The 16,378-nt window shown below is 39.6% G+C and overlaps 8 protein-coding genes across 8 annotated transcripts; 5 read left to right on the forward strand and 3 right to left on the reverse strand. All coding sequences in view use genetic code 12, as the record gives it.

The window, feature by feature from the left end:
• Nucleotides 1–1,340: 1,340 nt before the first annotated feature.
• DASC09_021460 (uncharacterized protein) lies at nt 1,341–3,308 on the forward strand (the record flags this gene model as incomplete). The annotated part of the gene is made up of 1 exon (XM_064995749.1): nt 1,341–3,308. The coding sequence occupies one exon, from the start codon at nt 1,341–1,343 to the stop codon at nt 3,306–3,308; it is 1,968 nt and encodes a 655-aa protein (XP_064851821.1).
• Nucleotides 3,309–3,690: 382 nt separating this feature from the next.
• DASC09_021470 (uncharacterized protein) lies at nt 3,691–4,662 on the reverse strand (the record flags this gene model as incomplete). The annotated part of the gene is made up of 1 exon (XM_064995750.1): nt 3,691–4,662. The coding sequence occupies one exon, from the start codon at nt 4,660–4,662 to the stop codon at nt 3,691–3,693; it is 972 nt and encodes a 323-aa protein (XP_064851822.1).
• A 653-nt stretch (nt 4,663–5,315) lies between these two features.
• DASC09_021480 (uncharacterized protein) lies at nt 5,316–5,924 on the forward strand (the record flags this gene model as incomplete). The annotated part of the gene is made up of 1 exon (XM_064995751.1): nt 5,316–5,924. One exon carries the CDS (start codon nt 5,316–5,318, stop codon nt 5,922–5,924), a length of 609 nt encoding a protein of 202 aa, XP_064851823.1.
• A 2,205-nt stretch (nt 5,925–8,129) lies between these two features.
• Nucleotides 8,130–8,709, forward strand: CPR1 (peptidylprolyl isomerase CPR1; the record flags this gene model as incomplete). The annotated part of the gene is made up of 2 exons (XM_064995752.1): nt 8,130–8,163; nt 8,255–8,709. 2 exons carry the CDS (start codon nt 8,130–8,132, stop codon nt 8,707–8,709), a joined length of 489 nt encoding a protein of 162 aa, XP_064851824.1.
• A 574-nt stretch (nt 8,710–9,283) lies between these two features.
• DASC09_021500 (NAD(P)-dependent alcohol dehydrogenase) lies at nt 9,284–10,408 on the forward strand (the record flags this gene model as incomplete). The annotated part of the gene is made up of 1 exon (XM_064995753.1): nt 9,284–10,408. One exon carries the CDS (start codon nt 9,284–9,286, stop codon nt 10,406–10,408), a length of 1,125 nt encoding a protein of 374 aa, XP_064851825.1.
• A 272-nt stretch (nt 10,409–10,680) lies between these two features.
• Nucleotides 10,681–12,578, reverse strand: DASC09_021510 (uncharacterized protein; the record flags this gene model as incomplete). The annotated part of the gene is made up of 2 exons (XM_064995754.1): nt 10,681–12,437; nt 12,524–12,578. 2 exons carry the CDS (start codon nt 12,576–12,578, stop codon nt 10,681–10,683), a joined length of 1,812 nt encoding a protein of 603 aa, XP_064851826.1.
• A 379-nt stretch (nt 12,579–12,957) lies between these two features.
• Nucleotides 12,958–14,127, reverse strand: ACL4 (Acl4p; the record flags this gene model as incomplete). Its single annotated transcript, XM_064995755.1, has 1 exon — nt 12,958–14,127. One exon carries the CDS (start codon nt 14,125–14,127, stop codon nt 12,958–12,960), a length of 1,170 nt encoding a protein of 389 aa, XP_064851827.1.
• A 266-nt stretch (nt 14,128–14,393) lies between these two features.
• GIR2 (Gir2p) lies at nt 14,394–15,170 on the forward strand (the record flags this gene model as incomplete). Its single annotated transcript, XM_064995756.1, has 1 exon — nt 14,394–15,170. The coding sequence occupies one exon, from the start codon at nt 14,394–14,396 to the stop codon at nt 15,168–15,170; it is 777 nt and encodes a 258-aa protein (XP_064851828.1).
• Nucleotides 15,171–16,378: the final 1,208 nt, after the last annotated feature.

The following is a 16,378-nucleotide window of genomic DNA, read 5'->3' on the forward strand; positions in this document are numbered from 1 at the left end:
AAGAATCAACTTAAATGAACAAAAAGCAATTGACTTGGCATACACGAGCTAATGAGCTGCCTGATGATCCAATAACCAAGCGATGTATAATGCTAATCGATCGAACAATTAGATGATGCATAATTTCGATTGATCGAAGGATTAGCAAATGTATATAATTATGAGCCTGATCGAAAGATTAACGGATCTAATAATTACCTGATACGGTAATTATATACTCTAATTTAGATGATGGGATAAAAATATATTTACCATTTGGTAGACGATCATCCTATTTTCTGTATCATAAATACGCTTTGCAAATATGAAGGGAGATAGATACTGTTCATTTTCTTTCTTACTTACTTATTCTATTGATTCTTTCTTCACGCATTCGCTGTTGTTGATGAGCTTTTTGCTCCCGTTATCTTTATTGCCGAGTCCTCAATGTAGAATGACATTCCAAAATTGCAAAAAAGTTCGATGTTGTCTCATAATGTCTGAGACCATGTATGTCATCGAAGTTGTCAAAATGCCTGTACAGTCGTCTAATTAAACCCGAAATATTCCTCAAGGGAACATTCGATGAGTGATGATGTTTTTGTTTTTGTTTGCTCGGTGTTTTTATGTACACAGATTTGACGTTGACGGGGTACGCAACGGTTTTTTTTTTTTTTTTTTGCAAGGAAATATCAATTTTTTTTTTTGAATACAATTACTTGCGAGATCATGGATTGTACTGTGAGGCGAATTTTTGTCTGAATAACCATTGGTAATTAGTAGTTTTTACAGTTCAAAGCCTTCAATCGTCAACGGTCAAAAAAAAAAAAAAATGTAAAAACAGTTCTTCACTAATGATCAATAATATCCTGTTGTTGTTGTTTTTTCACAAAATCTCAGGTTTGTTTGCTTGTTTTGTTGTTTTTTTTGGAAGGGGCTTATTATTATAAGTATTCTTCTTTCGCTATTGTTTCGTATTAGTTCCTATTATTTCCCAGCGTCCCATCTTCGCTATTCCCCAGTATTGGTGCCAATTTCGCGTAATTAGTTTTGTTTGTTTTGGTCGCTGGCACCGAGTATGCATGCAGCCCACTACACGACGCACCGGCATGTCAACATGTCAACATCGGGAAACCTCCAAAAGACTCATGGCAAGTACGATGCCTGCAAACCATCGATAATATATATAATACCCATCATGTCTCAGATTGTGAAACATTTATTTAAATCCTCATCTTATCATTCCTCCAGATAGCTCATCAATCAATCATCAATCACATATTAATTTGCTAATTAAGCCTCAAAGACATTAAATAACTAATCAATCATACTTCTAATTAGCTAAATTACAATTCTCAATCATGAAATTCAATAATTACTTGCTAGCCTCGGTCCTTTCTGGATTGGTCCAATCTGCCGCAGTTTTCCCCACCCTTGAAGTCAGATCAAACCTCACCACAGACTCAACAACCACATCGTCGACATCTCTCCTGACCTTTGCTTACGGTAATTCCACCCTCGATTCGACATCATCAGCAGCAGCATCCTCATCCTCATCCTCATCATCTAGTAGTACTATCACTTCTTCCTCTGCTATTGAATTGGCTATTAATAACAATGTGACTACAAATAGCACTACAGCCACCACTTCTTTCTCCGCCGTTGAATTGGCGGTTAATAATGCGATCACCAATAGTACCACGGCTGTCAGTTCAACCACTTCTTCTGCAGCTACTGTTAGTAATGTGATCACAAACAGTACTACATCCGCTACCACTTCTTCCCCAATTGCTGCTGCTTATTACAATGTGATCTCCAATAGTACTGCAGCCGCCAGTACCACCACCACTTCTTCTGCAGTTACTTCCAATAACAATGTGATCGCCAATAGTACTACTGTCGCTAGTACCACCGCCACTTCTTCTGCAGTTACTTCTGATAGCAATTTGATCGCCAATAGTACCGCAGCTTCCAGCAACATCACTTACTCTTACAATCTTAGAGCGGCTTCTACTACCCAGTACACCACCTTCACCTCCAGTGATTGCTCCAATGACCTTTGTACCACCGAAGTCAGCACCGCAATGTTGACCACCATGTTAGTCACTGAATCTGACGGAGATGAATATATTACTACCTGGGTTCCAATCTCTACTAGTTCTCCAAGTTACACTACCACTTCCCCAAGTGACGCCACAGAGTACACTACCTTCACTTCCAGCGAATGTTCCAATGGCATTTGTACCACTGAAGTCAGTACCGCGATGTTGACCACCATGGTAGTCACCGAATCTGATGGAGATGAATACATTACTACCTGGGTTCCAATTTCTACCAGCTCTCCAAGTGACACCACCGGTATCGCTATCCCAGTAACCACCACCGCCTCCAACGGCTCAGCTCTTGTCTCCACCTCCATTGCTCCATTAATCACTGCTGCTCCTAATGTCACCGCTTCAATCAATGCCGACGACGTTGTTTCATCTCTCGTCACTTTGGTGGAATGTAATAATGGAGTTTGCTCGACCACCACCTCGGCCATCTGGTACTCTACCACTTTAATCACCGATTCCGACGGTGAAGTCGATGCTACTGTTTACTTGCCATGGCCAACTAACACTTCTTCATCATCATCTTCTTCTTCTTCTTCTTCTTCTTTCCATGTTGTTGGTAATTATTGGAACTCGACCACCGAAGCATACACCACCATTCCTGTCAATCAAACCACTATGGTCACTGCCTCCGCCACTACTTGGGTCGCCTTTACCACCTGTGATCTTGAAGGGTGTGTTACTGGTTCTAGTGCTACCGCTTCTGCCGTTTCCACTTTCCAAACCATTACACCATCCATCACCACTGCCGGTGCCAACAGTCCATTCACAGTAGTCAACCCCGTCAAATCAACCCTCAATGCCACCACTTACGCCACTACCGAGGTCGTCGGTGCCTACATTAGTGGTAATTACACCAGTGCTTTCTACACCACTTACAGCACCACCCAGGCCGATAATATCACTTATGTTCCAGTGTCTACCATTATCACACCATCGTCAATGGCCACTACCACTGTTCCAGGTGCTATTGGCGTCACAAATGCCAGTGCTGTTGCTGCCATCACTTCTCCAGCCAAGTCTACTATCGAAACCTCTTTCCTCCAACAGAGTTATACTCCACAAGCCACCCCAACTGCTCACCAATCGAGCTCGGCAAGCGTTTTCGCGGTCGCTAACTCCGGGGCCACTTTGAAGAATATCTTCAATGGTGGAATGATGACAAGATGGATTTTGAGCATCTTGTGTATCACACTCACAATCTTCTTGCTCTTGTAAGAAAACTATGTATATATACACACTTTGCTTTTTTTTTCAATTCTTGATTCTTTAGTTTACTTTATTATTTTCTATTGATTGATGTGTTGGATATCCTTCCATCTATTTTAATTTTCCATCTTTCCCTTTTTGCCGGCTATTAATATAAATTTTTGTCTCTCCGTATTAAATGTTTATTGTATTAATAATTGTAATGTCCTCTATTAAATATTGATTGATACTTGTCATTATTATTGTGTCCTATTATTAGAATCTGGCTTCAGTTTTGCTTAGTTAGTTATTAACACTTGCGGTACGATATTTTTAGAAATTCCGGTGTACAGGCTAGCTATTAAAATTTATAATTCATGTGAACCTTTAGTAGACTTCTCCAAAAAGCTCTTCAATCTGTTTTCTGGTTTCTGATAACAGTGATCTCCTTTCTGAGCTCATCCATCAGTTCGGTAACTTCTTTCATATGTTTATTTAACGTTTCCATAAAACTTTTATGCTGCTTTTCCAAATTTTCTAATCTTTCTCCAATCTGGAGAGTGGCGTCACCAAGAAGACAAGCGCACTTTTGAACGGTTTGTATGCCTGACTCATGCTCTTTGAGCCGCTGCATAAATAGTTTTATTGTGTCATTGGTCTTGTTGCAAAAATCCTGCCAAGGCGTATCTTGAGAAGTATCAGCAACATTATCGATTAACGGTACACCCACAACGCGAGGTCGAGGAGGTATGTCAAGTCCATCAATAAAACTATCAAAGGTCGAAGATGAAAGAGCTCTTACTCGGGTATTTGGAAGTGTCATCTTTGGAAGGTTGTCTGCTATCAACTCCTCTGTGGGCTTTCCTCGTTTCTTCGTTTTCTGTTTGACCATCGGCTCTTCATGAAGACCATTATCGGTGGACTTTCTTCGTTTCTTCGTTGTTTGTTCAATCACCGGCTCTTCATCAAGATCACTGATTGGATGTCCATTTTCGGCGTATTTTGCCTTGATACGCTTATACATTTTCAAACTATAAGGATGCATCACCTCGGGCACCCCAACATCTTGCAAGTGGGGCTCAAATTCTTCTTGCATTACCCTCCACCTACGCTTCAACGGGGCAATGGTCTTGAACTTTTGAGTAGTGGTGCTCAAGTTCCATATTTCGAGGGCAGTATCCCAGTTATATGTATGATGTTTTTTAACAGCCCTGGTTAATGAGAAATGCGGGGCGTAGCAGTAGATGATATCTAGCAACAAGAGCTCGGAATAGAATTCTAAACCTTTGGTATCCTCGAGGGGAGACCTTGGTATGTGTCTGACCCCTATAGGCAGATCGGGAAAGTCTATTATAAAGCGGTGAGTGCCTGTTTGTTCTATCATGATGGCTGTAAAAATACGGGAAGGGAAGAGCGATAATGGTGATAATGGTGATAAATTTACACAAAAGGGGGACTGTGATGATTCAATGGCTTACCCTGTCGTGATCATTACCATCAGTGGATTATTATTATTGATGATGATGATGATGATGATGATGATGATGGCAGGAAATTACTGTTTATGAAGCCGGCCATTTGGTGTTTTAATATAATATTCGTGCTGACAAACAATCACAACTTTCTGGGTGATACCACTAGTGGTTGTTGACATAAGCAAAAAAGCCGTTATTTTGGATCAAAAACTATTACCGTTTTCAGCCAACCACGGGAAATAAAAAAAATAGAAATTATCAAAATAACACACCTTCTGCATCATATATATATATAAACAGAAATCACACATCAATCGCAATATATTCCAACATTATCGAAACATGGGCCTCAGGTTTTCGGTAGATACACCCACAGAGAGTGATACATAAGGAAAGGCAACAGATAGTCTGTCAGCAAAACGTGCTAGGCTCGAATACCCTCAGAAAAAATTGCTTCTTGAAATTCTCTCCCCTTACTTTGATCCTTCCGTGCGTCCTATAGACTGGAAACAGTTGAGGAGAAAATGGAACTCCAAATCAAACTATCTTAATTATTGCATTAATGGCGAAGAGTTTCGAAGAGTTTCGCCTTCATTTTTTTGCTCTCAAACTGGAAGTACATCGGTCTATAAGGATCCAACGGTCTCAAAGGAAGCATGGTTGCACTGGCAAGGGAATTGCTTATCCTGATAGTGAATTGTTCAGCACTTACCTAAAATTCCTTGGGATCGATGAAGATTGGAAGTCAGTGGTGAAGTCTCGATCGGTAGAAGACGATGGTGAAAGAAATGATAATAAAAGAAGAAAGATTGATGATCTATCAATGGATAATGAAAATATAGCAAGTGTATCGCTAGAGACAAAGAATGATAATTATCATAAGAAACTCAAGTATTCATCAACCAGTCTTATAAGTGACAAGGAAAACACAAAACATGATAAAAGCCTAGCCAAGGAGGGGCAATTATCAGACGAAGCGATCCGCACCCTTATTCATAAAATCCAAGAGTTACGAGAAGAGTCGATCGCCTTTCGTACTCAACTTGCCGAATTGAAAGAACAATGTTCAAAAATTTCAGTTGTTGAAAACGAGATCCGGCTCAAATTTTCAAAAATCTCAGATACTGTGGAACGAGTTGCTTCTCTGAAGAGAGAATCACCACCTTGGTAAATTTCGTTTGTGCTTCTTCTCTTTTATTTTTATGGTGATTCTGTTTATCTCTGAGGATGTATGTGTTTCACTTTATATTGTAAGGTTCGTGCAATATTTTAGAATTTTAAAATAGAATTGTATTGTATTGTATTGTATTCTTTTCAATTAGTATCATCACCGATGTTTTATTTATAGAGGCTAGACAATAATTTGGCATAAAATTCATCTGTTCTTTACTTTCTATCAATACAATCAAAAAATTGGTTTCTTGAAACAGAGTGCTGAATGAAAATTAAAAAAAAAGGACATGAGACTTAATTATATTTCGGAATTATTATTTTTTTTCTTTTTAGGATATATTTTATGCTCTATATTGTATAAATGAATTGTTTTTTTGTTCTGTTTTTTGATAGTCCGGAAGTATTCCAAACTATTGGTTCATCGAAACTTTGTAATAATGAAGCGGTTACACATACTGGTCTGGTATTTGTGGCTAGGATGATAATTTCAGTTGCTAGAATCAGCAGTGAGCATGGAAACATTCGAGTTGTTATGTTTGTTATTTTTGTTATTTATCCTACTGCAGGCCTGTTTTTTTGTTGTTTTTTTTTGTTCATTAATCTATTCATTTATTTCTATTTTATCTTGTTTTTTATCTTGTTTTTTATCTATTATTTCAACTAGTTGTTGCAAAGTATACCAAAGCAATGCTAACGAACTACATCGCCAATTTATACTCCAAAGGTCCTGAGGTGAATGATCAATTGTGCCTTGTGAATATATCAAGTCTCTGATTTAGTGAAAATTGCTCATCTGAAGTTATTCGAGGGATGAATAAAATTTTACTGAATAGTGCTAGGACAGAAGAACCTTGCTTGTAGTATCTTCTTCTTTCAACACTCTTCATCAGGAATACTAGGCAAAAGAATAGTGAAAAATTATGCTAAGAGATAATATGTTTGAGTTTGGTATAACTAATATAAATAAATATAGACATAATAAAGTTAGATAGACAAGTAATTAATTTCTCTGTTTGTTGCATTGTCTTTTTTTTTTTTTTTTTTCCGAAGTTAGTCTGCTAGTTATCTAACAGTTTATTTCTAATATACCTCTTTCTGAGATAATTTTTTTCTCATCTAACTATATTTTTTTTTTTTTTTTAACTAGTTAGTACAGAATCACAAGATCCCTAACAAGTTACGAGAATCTTTGTGACACCGAACCTTCGCAATACTCAAAGACATCATTAGAAAAATATAGAGAGAGCGGGCATGGAATAGAGCAATCAGCACTTACCAATTCAACTCTCCGCTCATATCTTGAGATAACTAAATTTTGATATTACTCTTCTCCAATTGGGAGATCTGCTGTGCTTGATAAGGATCTGCGCATATTTGACATTACAGATCAGGGTCCACTAAAGTCTCGAAAAAAAAAAAAAATGCGCCATACACGTTGCCAACATGCATTGCAAAATTGATGCTTCCTGGACATCTCCAATTCTTTCCTATGCAGTTTGCTATATACTAGCAAGCCTTTCATGGGATATATTTGGCATACACTTTGCAAAAAAAAAAAAAAAAGAAAGAAAAAAGAAAAAAGAAAAAAAGCAAGGGTTTTGGCACATCATATTGCTAATTCTACGTCATCAAGGCTATTTATTCGTTTCCAGCAACCCGTGCAAAAAACACAGTGCCGTTGGATCAAAAAATTAGTTAGGGTATATACAAAACAAACTCCGGTCCCAGCAGTGGTGGATTCCTGTGGTAGTGTTTTGCTGTCAATGTCAGTTGGGTGGTTATTGCTGGAACGTCAACACAACACGGGGATTACTGTGGCCGTTCCTGTCAAAGCGCGTTTAGAAGCTCAAGCGGCGAGCTACAATACACTACTACCCTCTGGCTACTTACTGACAATAGATATCAGACCATTGCTTATCTTTGATGGAGAGACATGGCCCCACGTGTCTATATATCTGCTATAGCGTAGCATTCATTCATTCATTCATTGACTGCAGTGGTTGCGAGTATGTATCCACCGGGTAACAGCACATGTCGTAATGTTTGTGTTTTTTTTTCCAGCAAGCGCATTTATTACCCGTCTGGCAAACAACCCAACCTTTTTTTTTTTTTTTTCCATAATAAAAGTGGTGATCTTTGCTGTCTTCATTGAGTTTTGCCCTTTTGCCATCTTTTACCAAGGATTTTATCAAACATCAAAAAAATGACTTCTGTTTTCTTCGACATTGCTATCAACGGTATGTGATAATATCCCATTCTCTTTTGCAATTGCTATTGCTATTGTTTGCCAGTATTGTCAGTATTGTTTTACTAACTGCTGTTATATAGGTCAACCAGCCGGTAAGATTGTTTTCAAATTGGCCACCGACGTTGTCCCAAAGACTGCTGAAAACTTCAGAGCTTTGTGTACCGGTGAAAAGGGTTTCGGTTACGAAGGTTCTGGATTCCACAGAGTCATCCCACAATTCATGTTGCAAGGTGGTGACTTCACTCGTCACAACGGTACCGGTGGTAAGTCCATCTACGGTGAAAAATTTGCCGATGAAAACTTCACCTTGAAGCACACCAAGCCAGGTTTGTTGTCCATGGCTAACGCTGGTCCAAACACCAACGGTTCCCAATTCTTCATCACCACTGTTCCATGCCCATGGTTGGACGGTAAGCACACCGTCTTTGGTGAAGTCACCAGTGGTTACGACGTTGTCAAGAAGATTGAAAGTTACGGTTCTGGTAGCGGTTCTACCAATGCTAGAATCACCATTGCCAAGAGTGGTGAATTGTAAACAAGTTTTTGATAATTATTATTAAGTGACTTTTGTGGACATTATTCTGTGTTTATGTTTTTTTAATGAAGCAGGAGAAAATTTAGAAAACCAAAAAAAAACAGGAAGCTGACTGAAATTAATAAACGTTGGTGTGTTTTTTATTAATAAAGTGAGTGAAGTTGTAGAAATTGTAGGTAGAAAGGCCGATTGGAATTATCTTCGCCATCTCAAATATGCGGGGGAGAAAATCAATCACTTTGAGGCAAATTGCAAGATCTAAGAGAAACAAAGTGATTAAACTGGGCTGGCATACGCAAAGATGGTGGATGAAAAGACTCAATGGTTTAAATATCAATAAGAATGTTGAAGCAATTCCTCATCCCCTCCCACCAATTTGATGATTTTTGTGGAGAATTACAGGCGATCTGTTTTTTCGGATTCGAACTTCCCAAAACAACGAGTCGCATACACTATTTAAATAACGTCGTGGATCTCGCTGTACTTTTATATTTCCAATCACTTACTTACCATCATAATAATTCGCTAGTTCTTCTTTAATATATATATATATAAATATATTCCATCTTGGTTAATGGACAACCTCTCTCTTCAAGTGACCCCTGACCACCGGTTGGTGCTCGAAAATGCCCCTTTCCCGACCCTCCTGGCGCATTGTGTGGTGATCCACCCCCGGTGCACCGGGGTGTGTGGTACCGACTTACACTGGTACAAAAATGGGGCTATTGGGGAAATGGTGGTCCACGACAACATGATCATTGGTCATGAGGCTGCTGGAGATATTGTTGCGGTAGGACTGGCGGTCCAAGGGTTCAAAGTTGGCGATCGGGTAGCGATCGAGCCCCAGATGCCTTGTATGAAGTGCCATTACTGCCGTGACGGGAAATTGAACTTATGTCTCGAAGTGGCGTTTATGGGATGTGTTGACCGACAAGGACCCACTCCGGGACTGTTGCAACGCTTTGTGAGCCATGATGCCCGGTTTGTCCATAAGATTCCCGACTCGATGACTTATTCACAAGCCGCCCTTGTTGAACCAGTCTCGGTGGGGTACCGAGGAGTCCAGCGGTCAACAATCGAGTTGGGCAAAGGCGTGGTGGTATTGGGAGCCGGCCCCATTGGATTGTCTACCCTCATACTTGCCAGAGCCAAGGGAGCCACGCCATTAGTGGTCACCGATATCGATGATCGAAAGCTCGAGTTTGCCAAACAACTTGTTCCCGAAGTGCAAATCTATAAAGTCGACCCGAAGTTGGACGAGGTCGCCAACGCCACCCGGTGCCGGAATCTATTCTTTGGAAACACCGAGTACCAGGCCCCGCCGGCGGTACTCGAGTGCACCGGAATAGCCAGCTCGATCATCACCGGGGCGTATCTTGTGCGACGTGGGGGATGTTTGACGGTGATCGGGGTGGGCAAGTCGACCGTCGATAAGTTCCCGTTCATGCACTTATCGTTTGCGGAAATCGACGTGAAGTTTGTCAACCGGTACTACGATACCTGGCCGGCTGTGATTAACTTGATTGCCAACAAAATCATTAACGTTGACCCAATGGTCACCCATACCTTCCCTTTGGAACAAGCAAAGAAGGCGTTGGACACATGCGCTGACCCTAATACCCTTACCGTAAAGGTACAAATCGAAGACAATACCAAGGTTGTTTTGCCGGATTGTTACAAGAATGTTCATCATTTGTAACAAGCGATGAATGTTAATATTGTTTGTTTGTTCTAGAGAAAATTGCTATTGAATAGACGTTTTTTAGATCTATTTACAATTGTAAGCTTTACAACTAATGAACCTTTAATGAAAAACCAAAAAATATTAACAAACAAAATAATAATAAATGAAATAACATACATATATATATATAGGTATCTTGTATTAATCTAAAAAAGCCAATAATAAAAATACAACAGTAAAAGAAAACACAAAACACAAAACTTTTTTTTTTAAGCATTAAAAATAATTCAAAAGAAAGTGGGCTCGCTATTGACATTTGGTGTGGCAAACGGATTGGTCACTATTGGACTAGTCATTCCATGTTGGGCGAAACTTCCTCCCGTACTATTTGCTTCGAATCCCTGGGAATTGATGATTGGACTACCAAAATTCGAAGTGGAGGCCTGAGATTCCATTAACGGGCTCAAGAATGGATTGTTTGGGTTGGCCACACGATTAAACCCTATGGTGGTAGGCCCATTATGATAAGGATTCCTGGTATGTATTTCTCTAAAATCGGTGGTATGGGACCTCATTGGTGATGGCGGGGCTGGCGGTTTCGGAGATCCAGGGGAAAAAGGGACCGTGAAGTTGATAGGGATAGTCTGGGTTTGGAGCTGGGAAACTATTGGTTGCAAATCATCAGACATGACTGAGTTATTACTATTGTTGTTATTTTGCTTGTGAAGCTGATTGAAAGTGACGATTTTCGTGGGCAGGGAGTTCGATCTGAATTTTCTAGTTATCATCCCTGGAGGAGGGGTAAGTTTCTTGAGCGAATTGGTGGCAGAAAAATGTAATGAGCCAGAAGCAGTCTTACGATGTGGAGAAGAGGACGAGCCAAATGAAGTGACGCTTTCATTCTTTGAAAATCCTGGTTCCCAAGCATCATTATCATCGTCGTCGTCATCATCATCATCATCATCATCATCATCATCATCATCATTATCGCTCTCGTCGTTCTCATCAAAGTCGACATCGTGTAATTTCTTCAGGCGACGACCACTGGATAAATGAAGTTTGGAACTAAAACTACTGCTCAATGACGAAAGCGACCGTGATCGGGACTTTGTTCCTTCTATAGTGTGATCATTGTTAGAGTGTGGAGCTTTCTCATGGTCGCCGTAATCATAATCATCATCTAACAAACGATCCTCCAGGACCCTTCGATTACCATGGTTTAATTTGGGGCTCGCGGAATGCTTTCGCCATATCTTCAGTGACGCCGACAATGCATGATTCGATGCTTTTTTTCTTAACCCAAGATATTTAGACTTTGATGATATTCCTGGAGGTTCAATATAATCGTCAGTGGTGGATATTCCTCCTGATAAACTTCTATAATTGTCGGGCAGCTGGTCGTCTTCGGTGACTATTGATGACGGATGTGCATGGTTGGCATTAATCAAATCATTGCCTAATATCATAGAGATATCATATTTACTATCGTCGTCGTGCCTACCATCCCGGCAGTCCCTTCTCATTTCCTGTAACAACTCATGGTTGCCAACCAACTCCAACAAATCTGAAGATTTCTTCTTGATCACTTGACTTGCCTTAAATTCCAACTTTGGCAAATGATAACTCTCGTTGATCCGGTGCAAAATATCATCGTAGTGCGAATTATATGACTGATAACTGTGTGAGATCTTATCGTCGTCGGCTGCATGCACCAACAAATAATCCAAGGTGATCAAGCACTTGAGGACCACTCGGTACTCAACATCCACATTCCTTTTTGATGTCGAGGTCACATTATTAGGAGTCACAATATTATTCTTATGGTTACTGAATCCCGCAAAACTGCTCTTGATGCCACTGATCGGGTTCTTTCCCTTGTCGTAACACTCGACCAATTTTTCAAAAATTGCCGTCAATATCGTGAGTTGATTATGGAACGAATCATTGGAATGCTTTGAAAGTGACGAAAGTTGAATTACTGATGGTCCCCATGCTTCATTACTTAACGTATGGTCGACGAGGGTTTCGATTTCTTGATAGATATCTTAAAAAGTTGACATTTCTGGTTAGTAATGCTGTTGGGATATCACGAAGAAATAGCAAAGAAGTAAAAGCAAAGTAAGAACTTACTGCTATTTGAAAGGGTTCTTCTTCGGCCAGGAATGCTGACAGAAAACCTTCCCATGGTTAATTTTTCTTGGTTACTAGGGTAGTTGGTGGTGGTGTTTTAGCCAAGGGGGGCACAATAACAGGGCCGTTTTCGATCATTTGTTTTTTTCTCGTTTAATTCAGCAGGTGCCATCAACTTGGAACCATGCGAATTCACCAACACACACCACTTTATCAACAGGATATTAATTATGGTGAAATATATATTCCTGGTAGTGGTTATTGTAACGTCGAAAATAAGTAATTTAATCTACCCTACCACAAAAAAAAATAAAAAAATTTACAAGGAAATTCCTGTAAATTTCCATCCTCTAAAAAAAGAACAACACAATTAAAACAATTAAAACAAAATGCTATAATATAATATATATATATATATTCCAATCTCGAAACAATCATTCTTGGATCTCGTCTTCCCAATTATCCTCATTAATAGTGGCTCCTTCATTTTTGTTGAGCTTCTCCACTCTTTTCAACGCAGCTTTTCCTCCCAATTCCTCAACCAAAAACCCAATTTGTTCTCTCAATTCATCTTCACTGTCAGAAGAAGCGTACATGATTCTTGATCCATTGGACAATGCCACAAGCGCAGAATTGATATACTCAGTGATCTCTTCGGTGGCACCGTTACCTTCAGAGTCCATCGACAACTTTACGTTATTAATCGCTTCAAGACGGCTTCCATCCCCCTCATCAACGGCATTAGGGTTCTTGAGTTGGTATTCTAATGTCTTGGCCGCCAAGTAGTTACTGAATGCCTCGACATAAAATGGCTCGAGCAAATCGTCAGTAATATCGTGAATATTTGCAGCTACCGTTGCCGCAACGTCAAAGAGTCCTACTTCGGTGGCGTACTTCGCAAGAGTCAATAACGGTTGGATCATTTCAATATACTCTAAATTGACATCACCATCGTTGTTATCATTATTGTTGTTGTTATCACTGGCAGCGGTATCGGCACTATCTTCCAACCCTTGTTTCTTCACTTGGAATAGTTCCCAAGACTTCCTTATATGTTCTTGAGCTTCCTGTGGTTGCTGTTGGGAGATTCTGATAGATGCGAGCAAAGTCCAAGTTTCAGGGTTAGAAGGATCAAGCTCAATGGCTTTGGCGATGAGGTCCTGGCATTGGGTTTCTGCCTGAGGTTCCATACACAAATCGGTCATCCAGATCTCGATCTGGGCAAACAACCCTTGGACAATTTTTTTCAACCAATGAGGTCTGTCTTGCGCTGGTCTTTCTTGCAATTGGGTCTCGGTGATTGTACACCCTTTAATAATATACTGTAATCCATCAAACCCCCCGACAATTTGCCCCAAGTTGAAGAACCCGTCAACTGAGACCTGACCATTGGGGTCCAACTCGATGCTTCTGGAATAAATCTTGAATGCCTCTTCGACTTCACTATTTTCCAACAAAGTCTCCCCCAAGATATTAAGGTATTTCACATCATTTATATACGATTCGTCCTGGCCGTATTGGGATAATAGTTGCAACGCGTCTTCAGGGTTAGAGTTTGCCAAAAGTTCTTTGGCCTTCTGTATCACCGAATCTATTTCCGACATTATCTATGAAAATTCTATGATTGTTGTGATCAATATAACCTCGATTGATTCCAGTACAAATATCCCGATGATTTACCTAAAAGTAAAAAAAAAAAAAAAAAAAAAATTTTATCGGTATACTCTTTTTGGTCACGTGCTGATCGAGAAACGATTTTTTTTTTTTTTTTTTCCTTCTTCAAATTGCCAGTTTTTCAATGAGAGGAGGAAGATCGAGTATTTCTATCGTTAAATAGCTATTGTATTATCTATATATCCTGTCAACCACAATGGACCCTATAGAAGAACAGGAACAGGAACTCGAAGTTCTTGAGTCGATTTATCCAGACGAGTTACACAAGATCTCCAACACCCAATTTCACATCATTCTATTACTCGACACCGACAGTGATAGAAAGCACAGGTTAAAATTAGAGGTTAAGTACCCTAAACAATATCCAGAAGAATTGCCAGATCTCGGAGTGACAATACCATCACCTGAAGAGTACGCTGAACAAGATCAAGACTATGAAGAATATGAAGAAGATAGTGATTATGACGATGACGACGATGACAACGCCGACGATGATGATGATGATGAAGGCAAAGCTCCAGTGATTTTCTCCGAGGTGGTAGAATTCGAATCAGAAGACCTTAAGAAGCTTCTTGATAGACTATACGACGAGGCCAATGAGAATTTGGGAATGCCTTCGATTTTCACGATCGCCAGTACTTTGAAAGACGAAGGGGAGGAGTTATTCAAAACAAAAGTCGAGGCGGCTCAGAAACAGTACGATGATGAATTGTTAGCCAAAGAAATGGAAGAACAAAAGAAGTTCCACGGGACCAAGGTCACGACAGAGAGTTTCAATGGCTGGAGAGCCAGGTTCAGAAAAGAAATGGGCTGGGATACGAGAGAATCAGAGCGGTTAAAGAAGTTGCATGCTGGAAGAATGACCGGTAAAGAATTGTTTGAGAAGGGTCTTGGAGAAGACGGTGATGAAGATGAAGGAGATGAAGATCCACAACAGAATTTGAAAGCGGCAGTGGAGAAGTTAAACGTATAATAGATTCAAAAACTGGCTATTCTGCCGCAATACCGATCACACAAAGTGACAGTTCAATTCTTAATATTAGGGTCTGTTTATTTATATGATGCTTTATCATTTTTGGGTTGTTTTTTTTTTCATTTTCTTTTTTTTTTTTGCCAGAACTTCCATATTAAATTCTTTTTCGCACTTAATCTGGATTACTTGTAAGGAAATATGAAAAAGAATAATTCAAATCATATTGTAACTGCTTTGGGAGTTGAAAAAAAAAATATCAAGCTACACAGAGCTTTTTAAAATTGTTCAGGATATTTACCAAATCAACTTGAAAAAGCACTGTCAATATTCAGTGCAACAAAAAGGTAGAAGCATTTAACTTCTTAGAATTTAAGAAGTTATAACAATTGCTGGACGAGTTGGGAATTGAACCCAAGACCTCTCCCATGCTAAGGGAGCGCGCTACCAACTGCGCCACACGCCCGATATTTTTCTTCATTTGAGGTTTTTGACAGACAGAGTTCTCCAATAATACTGTCACGTGATTTTGGGGGAGAATAATAAATCTGACACAGCTAGGAATACGCAATAATACCCATAAACATCTGCGCGAATGGTGTAGTGGCTAGCATTGCTGCCTTCCAAGCAGCAGAGCCGGGTTCGATTCCCGGTTCGCGCATTTTTTATCTCAATGGGTTTTAGAGAGAAATTTTTTGAAGAGTGATTCTCCCCCTTTTTTTTTGCTTCTGTTTTCAAAAGACCTATTGCTCTGAACCGAACTCAATATTTCAAGAAGAGTTTCTGTAAACCCCCTTATTGTAACCTTCAGGAACAATGGTTTCCGTAGTTTTTTCACGCTCAGTGTAAATTTATCCTTCTTAGTCTTTTGTCTGTACTTTTACATGCTACACGGAATTCTTTTATACCATTTAACCCAGGATAATAAGGAGGTAAAAATACAAGTTCTGAACCACTTAATGTCACTAGTAATTGAAGACCACGACATTTATGAATATAAGCATCATCCATGATGGAATATTTTTAGGCCTGTATTGTTTTTCATTTACAGGATGAGTGGCTGACTTTACAAAAACCATAGAAGATGATTAGCTGTAGTACGTTTGCTCGCTTTCTTCAGATTATTCGCGTCTGATTCAAGTTTTCTCTTGTTGCTGGGCGAAGGCAATCTTTAATTCAATGCATTTACACTTATCAATTTTTTGTAGGAA

Source organism: Saccharomycopsis crataegensis (assembly GCF_037102585.1).
Source record: "Saccharomycopsis crataegensis DNA, jcf7180000000074, whole genome shotgun sequence".
Classification (NCBI taxonomy): domain Eukaryota; kingdom Fungi; phylum Ascomycota; class Saccharomycetes; order Ascoideales; family Saccharomycopsidaceae; genus Saccharomycopsis; species Saccharomycopsis crataegensis.